Source organism: Coenobita brevimanus, chromosome 54 (assembly GCF_032717465.1).
Source record: "Coenobita brevimanus isolate Jiangsu-jjx chromosome 54, ASM3271746v2, whole genome shotgun sequence".
In the NCBI taxonomy this organism is placed as follows: domain Eukaryota; kingdom Metazoa; phylum Arthropoda; class Malacostraca; order Decapoda; family Coenobitidae; genus Coenobita; species Coenobita brevimanus.
Window position 1 is genome coordinate 38,916,472 of NC_137007.1, and position 14,086 is coordinate 38,930,557.

The 14,086-nt window shown below is 42.7% G+C and overlaps 1 protein-coding gene across 1 annotated transcript in view; it reads left to right on the forward strand.

Annotated features, from left to right (window-relative positions):
• The first annotated feature begins 2,902 nt into the window (after positions 1-2,902).
• LOC145401113 (uncharacterized) overlaps positions 2,903-14,086 on the forward strand; it is an 84,092-nt gene continuing 72,908 nt past the window's right edge. The window contains exons 1-12 of the mRNA XM_080273483.1: positions 2,903-2,997; positions 4,142-4,289; positions 4,643-4,763; positions 5,320-5,497; positions 5,831-6,014; positions 6,668-6,824; positions 7,809-7,890; positions 9,005-9,188; positions 9,491-9,827; positions 10,979-11,121; positions 12,209-12,399; positions 13,694-13,861. Of these exons, the coding sequence (XP_080129609.1) occupies positions 2,918-2,997; positions 4,142-4,289; positions 4,643-4,763; positions 5,320-5,497; positions 5,831-6,014; positions 6,668-6,824; positions 7,809-7,890; positions 9,005-9,188; positions 9,491-9,827; positions 10,979-11,121; positions 12,209-12,399; positions 13,694-13,861 (1,973 nt within the window). The 5' untranslated portion in view covers positions 2,903-2,917. The remainder of the gene's footprint in view (positions 2,998-4,141; positions 4,290-4,642; positions 4,764-5,319; positions 5,498-5,830; positions 6,015-6,667; positions 6,825-7,808; positions 7,891-9,004; positions 9,189-9,490; positions 9,828-10,978; positions 11,122-12,208; positions 12,400-13,693; positions 13,862-14,086) is intronic.

Genomic DNA, 14,086 nt, shown 5'->3' on the forward strand with positions numbered 1-14,086 from the left:
GGACTTTCACTTGCAGGACGGACAAGGAAAGGAGAGGGCCAAGTCTTCCCATGTCTTCTGTCCCGTCTACAAAAAGAAAATCTCAGCCACAAGGGAAAAAATATTGCAGGTTATATCTGTATGATGCAGAAATAACAAGGAAAGAATGGTGCACAATACCCCTATGTCTCTAGTTCTTCCTGCAGTAACAAATCTAAGTAACAATTATACGGATTCAATCGTAAATATGTCCGTGACCCGAACAGCACCTTCTGGAATAATCAGAGCAACTGGACCAGAGTCATGGGAGTGAAGGGGTTGAATCGGCCTCACGTAACATAGCCAGTACTCGAGGTGTTTTTACCGTATGATCTCGAGTGCACACGTGGCTGACTGGAGAGGGAACGATAACACTTTACTATCCTCGTCTTATCCCAGTAGTTTCTGTCACTCTAGTAGGAGCTGCCTAGAATGGGGTAACTGGTCAACTGCAGCATTTCTCTCCTCTTGTGTTCTTATGTTCCAACACAGTATACTGATAGTCCTTCTTCTTCTTCTTCTTCTTCTCTTCCTCGTCCTCCTCCTTCTTCCTTATTATCATCATCCCATCCCTCCCTTCACCTTTCAAAGATACGCAGACTAAATGGGTAAGGAGGAGTTGCTACGAAGTCACCCATGCCATTACTTAACCCCTTCAGCCCGAGGACGCCATTTTTATATACTTTTGCTATCTCCATATTTTTCAGCCAAAAGGGAAACGCTTTGGACTGGGGGGGATACAACATTAACTGAACATGTATGTACAACAAATATTTCATAATATCTTCTTGCTTTAGCCAAAACACATACATACATACATACATACATACATACAAAAAGATCAGGGGTTGAGCTACGAAGTACGGATACTAAGGTTGGAGTGACCAGTTGCTCATCCCCAAGCGGCATTATATGTGCAATAAATCCCCACCCACGCCTTGTGTTTGACTCCATATTGACCAAATTCGGTTGTGTCGCCTTAACCCGCTTGACTATGGGAGCCCTGGTTGTTGGTTATATAATTAGCTAGAACGCCCAAGTAAGACGACGCAATATGGAATCCCCCGGACAATATCTACCGTGATAAAAGTATCCACTTCAGATTGATGGTGTATTTATCACGATCTTGCTAGCTTCAGACGATTTTATTCAGCATAGTGAGAGAAACTGGGCTGCGGAGGGTTTACTGAACACTATAAATTATCTATCTCCGACGGTACAAATGGGAAAGTAAAAACGAAATATACTTGATCGTAATGTTATCGCTGACATAACATCTGATGGGCTATAAGTCGCCGTGATATGGAATTCCCCTATCAGTGTATGCCGCGATAAGATTACCTATGACACAGCATCTGATTCCCTATTTACTCCGTAGTTTTTCTGCCCATCGTTTACTTCTCTGCGGGTCAGTTAAACAAGAGGATATACGTGTCTGCTTTTACAAGGTACTATTGTTCAGAATTTGTGGGAAGGTAGACGTATGATCAACATTTAAATAAGTGGTAAAGGAAAGTGATCATTATGTGGTATTGACGTGGACTCCTGATCGTAGGAGTGTGATGTAGATGTTCATGCATTTATATACATAATTTAGCCCCTTTACTTTGTACGGACACAATACGTTGTTACTCTAAGGCTGCCACAAGGCGATTTTCTTCAGGTAAGGATATTTCTGGTAATCAGAGACTTGAAACGTATCACGATTAAATTATAGACCGGTAAAATTTCTCATTACTGAATCATATGGACTGGTTTTTGCCCGAATGAATTACCCATGTACGTCAATGGCAGCGAAGGGGTTAAATTATTTTTACTTATTATGATTCAATTGACTCCTTTATTATTACTGGCCAGGCACTATAATCTGAGCTGAAGATGGCTGGTAAAAGGATGGAGGGACTGAGCATTCAGTCGCCCTCGTCTGCGAATTCCAACAAGAAAGGGCTGTTGGTGAACCGGAAGGCGGCCGTCCTGCTGACGGCCACGTTGGCAACTGCTGCCGTGGCCACTGCAGTCCTTACCATCACACTCACGCCAAAGTCGCACCAGGACCCCCGCCACAATGCACTACCATCCACACCCGTCAGTATTTCCTCTACAGACTAGATGAGATGCAGAATGTAATGTATTTAATTCTTTGAATGGCACTGACATTTCTATGGTGAATAAACACGTCAGGCCATGGACACAACATTATAATTAAGATATCACCGGCACACAGGAAGTTAACTTGGGTGCCATTTTATTAACTGTCTCCTACACACAGCCAGAGAAAACCGTGGAAGCTACCCAGCCCGAGGTCGTCCCTGCTTCCCTACCAGATTTCGTGCCAGCTGCCCCAGATGAGGAGGTGTCAGCCGTGAAATCAGCACCCAAAGATGAAGCTGTGGACATCAGCTTAACAAAGTCAGCTCCCCAGGATGAGGTTGTGGACATCAGGCTACCGACGTCGCTGCGGCCCATCCACTACGAGGTGTGGCTGCAGCCGTTCATCCACGGTAACCTCAGCATTCTGGGCTCCGTCAAGGTGGAGGTGGAGGTGATGGAGGCCACGGACAACATCACGCTGCACATCCTTGACATCATCACCAAGAACGAAACCATCACGGTAAGGGGATGTTGATGTACTCTGAAACTGTGTGTGTGTGTGTGTGTGTGTGTGTGTGTGTGTGTGTGTGTGTGTGTGGTAATGATACTATTTTTGATAATGATGATCATGTCTGTGTTAACGATAATGATGGAAATGACGATGATTACGATGTTGATGATTCAGGTGGCCCCCACTGACGGGGGCGCGGCTGTGGGCATCACCAAACACTCGTACGACCACGAGCGGCAGTTCTACATTGCCAGTCTGGAAAGTCCCCTGGAGGAGAGCAACACCTACCACCTCTACATGGAGTTCGAGGGCTACTTGAACGACGCACTTCGTGGCTTCTATAGGTCGTCATATCAAGACTCGGAAGGAAATGACAGGTATGCTGTACACGTTGACTCTAACATGAGAAAAAATCCCTAACCCCTTTCAGCTCCGCTGATAGCCAGAGTAGTCAGAATGAAGGGTCGACTTATTTAGTAAACAAGGGAACTCTTTCCTTCCTCATAACAAAGGATCATCAAGGTACATGCAAACCCTAAGTAGTATTCATTGTGTGCGAGTGGCTCAGTTCCATCAGGTGAAAACACAGATTATAGCAGCAACCAACTGTTTGTACAATCACCGATAAAAGTTCGACGATAATCCCTTGCCGGCATGGTGTCCTGGTTTCCATTTTCCTCATGTGTGTGTGTTTGTGTGTGTGTGTGTGTGTGTGTGTGTGTGTGTGTCTACTTTACATTACGATTAAAAAAAAAAAAACTATTTCATGTAACGCCTATCACAACAGCCGGCAGGGAATTGTAGACAAACTTATGGTGATTGCTCAATAAATATATATTTTTGACGAGTCGACGACTGCTGCCTTTTTCATCTGTAAAAGGAGAAACTCATCTTAAATGTCAGGACCAACTACCTAGCCCCGGGCTCCTACGCTCCTCATGGGGCAACTTAGGACTGGATGATGGATGGATGGATGGAAAAGGAGAAACAAAAACAGGGGGCAAGGACGACAGGGGATTTACCCCTCGAATCCGGTGACTTATTCTCTGTCTATTCGTCTTACTTTCAGGCGATTTTACTTTAAGAGATACTGTTCAGACTAGATGCATTAGGTATAGCTTCATTATCCCCTCACTTCTGTAGTATTCTCTAAATCCTAATAAGAATAGTGGCACAGCAAAAATATAGCACAGTAGTATTAAAATAGCAGCAGCTGTAGTCGCATGTTCATCTGAATGTGAGTCCAATGAACTGCTTGTTGAAGGTACCTCTCTCCTGCAGTCTGCCATCCTTCTTTCTGGGAACAGGGAGGGAGCTGAGGGACGATTGTATAACTAGTCACTGGAGCTGCTGTTATATCGATGCCACCACTTGAAGGCATCCCTCTCCATCACAACGTCATCACGGGGAAAGAAATGATAAACATCCTACTTCTCACCTATTGACTCTCCCACAGACATCATCATAGCTAAAGAATTATCTTCGTCTCTAGTTCACCTTCCCTCATTCTTCCCTGAACAGACTGATTGCTGTGACCCAGTTCGAGGCCACAGACGCCAGGAGAGCCTTTCCCTGCTTTGACGAACCTGCCATGAAAGCCACTTTCCAGATCAACATGGCGAGAGAGGAGAGTATGTCTTCTGTCTCCAACATGCCACTCAATGAAACTGTCCCGGTGTAAGTCGTGTGGCACGATGGTGTTTTCTTGCAGGTTTTTTGTAGAGATTATTTGGAGAGGAAATAATGTAATAAAGTACAGCAAGGGAAAAAGTGAAGATATTAGGTGCAAGATAGATTGCTAAGAAGAAGGTGTTTTTCAAGATTCCTAAGCCCACGATAATACCGCCGAATTCATTCCTCCCCCTGCAGTATTGAGTAGTGGGGGTACCAATTGAGTTCCTCCTTAAACAGAATAAGTGAATCAGATACCAGTAAGAAATAACAGAAAAAAAAAGACTAAGCACAATATAAAAAGACTAAACTTGCTAATGGGGCTGCCCTTTTCGCTGCAGCGATGGGCAGGATGGGTGGGTATGGGACCGCTTCCAAGTGTCGCTGCCAATGTCCACGTATCTGGTGGCCTTTGTGGTGTCGGATTTCAAAGCCAAGGAATCCAACGCCAATGATCACGTCCTGTTTAGAGGTGAGAAGCATTGATTTTTTTTTTTCTTGTTACTTAGGTTATTCTTGAACTGGCAGGATTTCCTTCTGCTGAGCTAAATGGAGAGTATAAGCCTAAATACATTCTGAGAGTGCAACCATAGCAGCATACGAGTTAAGCGAGATAACTTTTTTAACTCTCAGACTACTAAAATTTCTCACAGATGAACAAAATGTGTGTGTGTGGGTGGGGGGGGAAGGCTTGGATTTATTGCGTAAATTCACCCATACAATCGAATCTGTTAACCAAATCACCTAGGAAAACCAGTGGATGAACGTTTGACTTTGTATTTTTAAATCTTAGTCCAACGAGAGCTTGCGTTTATACCACAAGGTTTGAAACGAAATCTTAAAATTAATTATTTTAGCGCAGTTAGAACAATTCTCAGAGTTGACCAGATGTGTGTATGAACGACTGAAATTTCTTGGTAATTCTTGAATGATGTTGATGACTATGATGATGTTGATGATGATGCGATGATGATGTTGATGATTCTAACAATAATAAATCTAACGCAAATTCCTCCTTCCTGTTGCAGTGTGGGCACGTGAGGAAGCCCTATCCCAGGCCGACTATGCCCTGACGGCGGGTCCCTCCATCCTCACCTTCTACGAGGGCTACTTCAACGTGTCCTTCCCTCTGCCCAAGCAAGACATGATCGCCATCCCAGACTTCGCCGCGGGAGCCATGGAAAACTGGGGCCTTATCACCTACAGGTAAATTACGTTAATATGGACAGGTATATTATAAAGGAAATTAATATGCACGTGTATTTTGTTGAAGTAATTGGTATACCCTCACCTCATCCTCATTCGGTGAAAAAAAATTCAGAACTGTGAATTTAAATAAACATGTAAATAATATACGGAAAAGTAGGTTAGCAGGATCTCTATATATTTTGACAGTTTGCTGCTGACATACCACGACATTTGCGGGCAAGAGAAGTGGTGGTCGCAAACATCCTCATGCCGAAATCTTAAGCCATTAGTGGTTAACTGTCTTGATGACCCTTGTAAGTATAAATTTATTTCAACTAATTGTTCCTTCAGAGAGACGGCGCTGTTGTACGACGAAGCGGTGTCCTCTGCCCGGAACAAGGAGTATGTGGGTGTGGTGGTGGGGCACGAGTTGGCTCACCAATGGTTCGGCAATCTAGTCACGATGAAGTGGTGGAACGACATCTGGCTCAACGAAGGATTCGCTACCTACGTCCAGCTCCTCGGTACAGACAGTGTAAGTTAAATCCGCACAGTACTGTGATTTTTTTTTTTAACCTTACTACTACCATTAATCCTTTCAGTTCCAAAACGTCTTTTTATCAGTCCTACTACATTAGGTAACTAAAGTAAGGCATCACAAAGAGCTTCGCTAGAGTGAAACACCTAGCATGTAAAAAATTCTGAGGCTGTTGCTGACTGACCGAAGTCGCTCCTAGAAACGCTCTTCTAAAAAAAAAAAAAAAAAAAAAAAAAAAAAAAACAGGCGACCCCGAGCTGGTGGGGTAAACATTCAGGCTCTTACGACTCACTTCCAGGTGAACGAAACATTTTAACGTTAACTGGACTGCAGAGCTGTCCCAGTCATGACAGGGCTGCTGGTGACAGTTTATATACCCTCTCAGGCTCTTATGATGACAGATGATGAAGATACAGACGATAACTGATGATGAAGAAAATAAAGATAATGGCTCATGAAAAAAAAAAAAGATGATAAACAAAATGAAAATAATGACATGATGTGGAAAATAAAGATGATGATTGATGATTAAGACGAAAAAAATGATGATTGACGATGAAGATAGAGATGACGACAGGTGAAACTGAAGATGATGACTGATCAAGAGAGAGACGATGCCTGACGAAGACTCCTAAACTCTTCCTCCGCAGTTTGAACCGTCGTGGCAAGTGAAGGACAAGTTCGTGCCGGAGGACCTGCATCGCGTCCTGGAGTCCGACAGCCTGGAGTCCTCACACCCCATCAGCGTCCCTGTCTATGACCCCACGGAAATCAGCCAGATATTTGACGACATATCCTACTCCAAAGGTTTCGTATCTATCTATTTTTCTCTTTCTGTTGATCTGTCTATTTATGCATCTGTCTATAACCAGGTGCTGGGGAGGGACACCTACAGGCAGCGGTAGCGATATAACTGAGCAAAAACTCTGCCCAATTATGCAAACGTCCCTCAACTCCCTCCTTGTCCCCCGAAAGATGGTTTGTGGACTACAGAATGAGGGCAGCTTCAGCCTGTAGTCCGCCTGGTTCATTTTTCAGATGAACCTTGGGCCGCAGCTTCTAATACTACTGTATATTAGGGTTGGATCTATTGTATTTTTACTTAATCAAGGTTATTCTCTCAAACAAGGGGAGTATGTTTTCACCCCTGTTTGTTTATGTTAGTTTGTTTGTCTGTTAGCAAGATTGCTCAAAAAACTACAAGAGAGATTTAGATCAAATTTGGTGGGTAGGTAGCTCATGTCCCAGAGAACAATCGATTACCTTTAGGACCGATCCGGATCATATTATAGATTCTGCATCCGGAAACACTTTTTGCGAAACCCTAATCAGTGATCACAAAACTAACCCATTATGAGGAGTGGTTTGAAAATTGCGTTGCCCTTGTCGGAGAGATGCGTTCGACTGAGTGCCCCTCTAGTTTTTCTATGAGCTTTCTTTGAGTAGGACAGTTATTGCACACCCCATCCTTTGGTTCTTTTTTTTTTTTTTAGTATTAAAAATAGATGTATCTGATTCACTGTGACAAGTGGATGAAATGGGTGGGAGGGAGTCACAGAGCCTTGATTCATCCATCTTTCTGACGTTCTGTGTAGCCGAAACGTAACAGATTTTAAAGAATTCAAGATCTGTTCTCTGTCTCTCTCCCACCCATTTTTTTTCTTTCTTTTTTTCCATACGGAGTACTCCAAGTCTTGGCAAAATTTTCAAGGTGTTCTAGAATGTCCCTTATAATTATTGTACCATTTTACCACCACCAATTTATTCATATTTTGTCATGCCGTGTCTCAGGCGCTTCAGTGTTGCGGATGATGAACTACTTCCTGACTGAGGGCACATTCCGGAAGGGACTCACCAATTACCTCAACACCTTGTAAGTTGCCTTTAGAACTTCGGTGGATGGTGCCAACCATCCGCTCATTCTATGTAGTGCCACCATCAGGTGACACTGAGAATGCAAATGGTTTCCTGTAATCAAGGCAACCATTTACTACGTTGAGTAATAACCATATAACCGAATGGATGCCCGATGCTCTAGTTGGTTAAGACGTTTAACCAGATGGGACCCGTTAATGGTTTCCATGCTATGGCCATTGGTCACATAATGCCACTCAGGGATGAGGCAGGCTGGTCAACCTTTGCTTAAATGTCGAGACTCAGTAACCTAACACAGGGTTTCTACGCTCCTGTTGGGAAAAAAAAAAAGGTTTGCATGATGGATTAGTAAATAGACAGACAGGTAGACAGACACAGTGGCTGAATGATTAACCGAAGCACTAAGTTAACCTCTTCACCACGAGGACGCAATTGATATATTCTTTCTACTTCCAGACGGTTTTTTTCGTCTCTGTAAGAGCATTCGAATATGATAGGTTACACACACTCGTACAGCCCTCACTAACCCATTGACTAAGGCTACGTCTTTTGTTTGTGCTTATTTCCTTGCTACTACCAGACGATTTCAGTTAAGCAGCATAGTACTGAAGGGATTAATGAGGGCTATGTTAAACCTCAAGTAAAAATGTCAGATTTTAGTGAGAACAAAATATAAGAGACCAGTGAAAGATTAATTCTCACTACCACCAGAAGATTTTTTCTCCTTCAAATCTGTGAAGCCGATTTGAACTTGAAGGGACATATACAGCCATCACTAATCCCTTCATTACCCGAGTGCTCTCCGAAACTGAATGATATCGCCAAACACCAGCAAAAATAAGACAGAATATTGCATCCACGCCTCGGGCAAATTTACAAATGCCTATCATGCATTACATTTTATCTCCTTTGTGTGTGTGTGTGTGTGTGTGTGTGTGTGTGTGTGTGTGTGTGTGTGTGTGTGTGTGTGTGTTCTAAAGTGTGTTCTTTTAGTAAATAATGGTGACGTGAGAGGAAGAATGATTATCAAAATAGCGGTGCAAATGAGCATACGATAATGAAAAATGAAAGATATAACAACCGATGATGATAACGATAATACATCCACCTAGAGCCTACGGGAACGCCGAGCAAGACGACCTGTGGCATTACCTGACAGTGGCCGGACAGGAGGACGGGACGCTGCCTGTGGACATGACGGTCAAGATGATTATGGACACGTGGACACTGCAGATGGGCTACCCCGTCATCACCGTCAACAGGTCACAGGACGGAACTACGGCCATTGTTACGCAGGTCAGGTTACGCTAGTTTAGGTCAGGTTATGTTAGGTAGGTTAGGTTTGTTTATTATGCGTGATCATGAACACCTGGACTCTACACAAGAGCTAACTCGCCATCAAAGTCAGTAGGTCGCACAATTGCACTGTGGCCGCTGCTATGCAAGTCAAGTTGTTTGGTTATGCTATGTTAGTTTCGGTGATCATTACCACCTGGAAAATCTTAGAATTACTGGTTTACTTGCCTGAGAAGAAATCCTTTTGATGCAAGAAGTTAACAGAGTAATCAGAAAAATTAAGTTGTTTATACTCGCTGCAGGAACGCTTTTTGTCAGTGAAGAACGAGACGAGCCCGGAGAGCGATGAGTACCGGTGGTGGGTGCCTCTGACCTACACCAGCCAAGACGACCCAGACTTCAACGCCACCCAGCCTACCATGTGGATGAAAGACACTGAGGTGGAGGTGACGGTGTCCTCGCTGCCCGCCAGTGACAAGTGGGTGATCTTCAACCTGCAGGAGACGGGCTACTACCGCGTCAACTACGACACCAACAACTGGAACCTCCTGGTGCAGCAACTGACCCAGGATCACACCGCCATCCACGTTGTCAACCGCGCTCAGATCATTGACGATGCCCTCGACCTGGCTCGAGCAGGTGGGTAATGGCAGGGAATCACACAAACTTGCACAGAACTGGTACACTTCTTGTGTTTGCATTTTATAAATGCTTAGAGATACTTTAATCCAAAGACCACAGCAGGTTTCTCATAGGCGAGTAAAACCGTCTGTCATTATCCAGAGTTGTTTTGGTTAAGTAACCCTGGTCTGTCTGGCCGTGCAGACCCATCAACCACAAGCAAACAACTGCCCCTGCTGGGTCATCACGTGCAGTGAACATATGTTCCCTTGCGGTAGACGGCACCTCGCCACAGAGAGGGGCAGGGAAAAGTATGATCTGGTTCCCGGATGGCCGCCACATTTGCCTCTCTCCTGCACCCAGTTACAGGGGCTCCATGATAAACTCCACTTCACCTCGTTATATGCTTATATGATTCTAAGCGGTTTCCTGGGTTTCAGGAAACCATTGAGCTTGTCTCTTATTTTAGAGCCACCTGAAATGGAAAGAAGAGAATTAAAAGTGGCAAGAAAGATAGAAGAAATAAGAAGATACGAGGGCAGACACATAAAAATGAAGATAAGGGTGAAAAAAGAAGTAAGCGTCACTACATGAAGTAAATGAATGATGTCCCCACCACCTATGACCATATTTTATGCAAGAAAGAAATTAAAAGCCAGAAGCCTGCCACTGTTCCCTCCAAGAAAAAACAAAAACAAGATAACAGAGAGCCAAATTCAATATCTGGTCATTTCAAGATGCCTGGACACACTGCGTTTGAAAGACTGGTCATGAAATACAGACAGAGGAAGACAGTTCCAGAGTTGACCTGTTGCATACCTGAATGACTTGGAGTAATGGCTAACTCTTGCATTAGACAGCTGGACAGAAAAGAGATGAGAGCTGGACGGGTGTTAAGCGCCTGCGTAGTGGTGGAGGGATGCAGGCAGACAGTTCAGAGGAGCAGTGATCACTAAAGTATTGACAGAAAAGAGATAAAGATGCAACTATCCAGAGCAAAGTAGATTAATCTTCGTTAAGATTTAATAATTAAAGAGCCATTAAGTGAATAATTAAATGAATAAAATACATCCTGTAGAGACGATAATTTGGACATATAGTGTTACTTATCATTACTGCTTGTGATAAAACATTCTAGTTTTTAATTCTTAGATCTTCTGTATTTCCAGGTGACTTGCCGTACGTCACCGCTCTGGACACGATAGCTTACCTGGGCGACGAGACCGAGTTCTTCCCTTGGGAGTCGGCCATGAACAACCTGGAGTACATCAAGAGCATGTTTACACGAAAGGGTGGCTACGGGGCGCTCGAGGTTGGTGCTGTTACCCTCATCATTCACTTATTATCCAACACCTTATATCCCGGTCAGGTGCATAGAGTCCAGGATTGGATCATTTAGTCTCAACATTTACGGTTAGCACGATCAGTCACTTGCCCTGGACTTAAATTATTTGAGAATAAACAGTCCCTTGGGTGTGAACCTCTATGGCTCACATCAGGCCGGAGCACCTTAAGCCTGTAAACAACTGAGTATATGTTTGTTGGTTATAATTAACACCCATTATAGAAAAAGGTTTCTTGGAGTACAGGAAACCACTTGGCTACTCACTCCATGTAGTCACCTGAACATAGCACTACGTCAGGTAAGTATTCACTGCAGGTTAATCAGTACTAGTATGAAAACAAATTACTCCCTAAATTGCACTCTCTGTGTTGCAGTCCTGAGTCAGTTATTTAGGGTGCCCTAGTTCCTCATTATCTGACTCATTATCATTCCAATTTTTCTAGGTACATTTGTCACTTCATAAGTAATTTTCTTCATTCAGGTTACTGGCCTACCTAAAGCCATTCAAAAAGATCTCCCTCAGCCACTAGAACTAATGCGAAGTGAGGCTTAGGCTATGTATCGCATGTGTGAGAGTGACTAGCTAACGACTGGTTCTGTCTCTTAGCTCAATGTTCTCAGTCTATGACTGTTGGCTGTGTCCATATTCGTGTATAAACCACAGCACACATCATCCATGTTAGTGCTATCCAATGCTGCCGATGATCACCAGCTATCTACCGTTGCTGTCTTGTAAACGTCCAGTATTCATAATGTCTCTCGCTGAGCCAATGATCTTTCGCTATTTAATCCCTTCAGCCAGACGACATTTTTTTTAGTTTATGTTTACAGTTATCATATGACTGTACTCATTTTAATGTTTACAGTTATCAGATGACTGTATTCATTTTCAGAGGCTCCCATACTGATGAAGGAATTAATGGAAACTATATTCAGCCCCTCCAAATCATTTAAATTGAATAAATCATCTGTACATAGCAAGAATAAAATAAAAACATCCTGGACTTCAAAGGGTCAATGTAAAGTAATGCTCCCATGATGGCCACTCTCTCAGAAATATCTGCTGTCGCTGTTGGTGCCGCTGTATGACTCTGTGGGCTTTGAGGACAACGCGAATGACCCGCAACTGGAGCATTATAAGCGCACATTGGCCTCTTCCTGGGTGTGCAGTCTTGATTACCAGGATTGTGTCGAGAAATCGGTTACGTTGTACCAAGACTGGATGCTAAGCCCAGACGATGGAAGGTAGATAATTCAGTACACATACTGTATTATTTACACTTGTCACTTGGCTACAATGTTTCTTTATACATTACTGTTGCTACTGCCACATGATAAAAAGGTTGTTTGTAAATCTCAGACTAAGAAGCAAAAATAACAAGGGAACCGTTCACGTGAGAATATCCCCAAAATCCTGAGAAATTTGCGTAGGTCTAAATCACTTCCAGCGAGTAATATTATTCAACCTAAACATCACTATGAGTCCCTCCAGCCATAAGATACATTTATAGAGCTCTATTATGTATTTGAATATCCATGTGTCTTCTTGACATGAGACGCACTCAGTTCCTCCTTTATATTATCTTTCTTGTCACATAGTTGTTTGATTAGGTATTTCTGTTCATATGAACGACCAGTTTGGTGGATGAGTCATGGCAAAAGGCACCCGCCGTTCGGTCAGTCACCTGCATTCAACATGTGTGACTCATTTGTCAAAATTGTACTTTTTTTTCATCCCGGCATTGCTATTTTTTATTTACTGAATTTTGTTGCAAAATGTAGATTGCTGCTATAATTATGCCAACTTACGATGAAGACGAACAGAACTTTAAAGGCTAATTTTTCAAATATGATTTTTTTTTTTCCACTTCAGAGTTGACACGTTAATTTCCTCATGTTTATTGCAACCGATCCAAATGATCCAAATGAAGCCGGTACAGCTTATAGTACACACACTAACTTGCATATTGAAAAAAAAAAACAAAAAAAAAGCAGGGTAACTGATGTTTAGGTATGATATGCTGAATTACCACAAAACTTAAAGACTACTTTCTCATTTTTTCTTTTTACTTCAGAGCACTAGAAGTCAGCTATGTTTCATAATGATTTCTTTTTCTAAATGTTTTTTGATCACACACACTTGCAGACGGATCCGTTCTGTGAAAATCTCCTTTGTGCAAATCCATATACTGTATATTATATATATATATATAAGGAAATGTTAAAGAATGGATCTTTGACCATATAAATCCATAATCTAATCACTAATTCTGAAAGAGTTTTGACCGTCTGTATTTGGAATTATATATACGAAGTGTTGAATTAGGTGTAATAAAATTAAACCATAAATTTCGTTGAAATTCATCAGAGCTTTAAAAGCCTCGGAAGTATTGCCGATTAATACAATAATACGGTAAACCGAGATCGACTCTACTTCGTCTCGCTGACACAGGTGAGCACCATACATTACGCTTTGCCAAAAAAAAACTACACAAATTACCCAACACAGTAACACCATCACCCTGTATCGACTTTCCAGCATCTCGCCGAACCAGAAGAGCACCGTCTACTGTACTGGCATCGCTGAAGGAGGGGAGGAGGAGTGGAACTTCGCGTGGAACCAATACCTCACCTCCAACCTGGGCCAGGAGAAGGACACCCTCCTGTCTGCCCTTGCGTGTACGAAGGAGCTCTGGATTTTGTCAAGGTAAACTGAAAGTAGGAGAGATTGCTTCAGAAATTTCTAGTTAACTCCCTCAGCACAGGAACTTTTTAAAACTCAGTTCTTGCTACAACATGTTGCTGCCCTAGATAAATTTAAAGGTCTACGAGAAAATATGTCTAGATATTTGTACTGTTAAGAAAAAAATATATATTCAATCACCGCAAAACTATGACAAGACTCTCGGGGTGCTTTACATTTGAAATACAA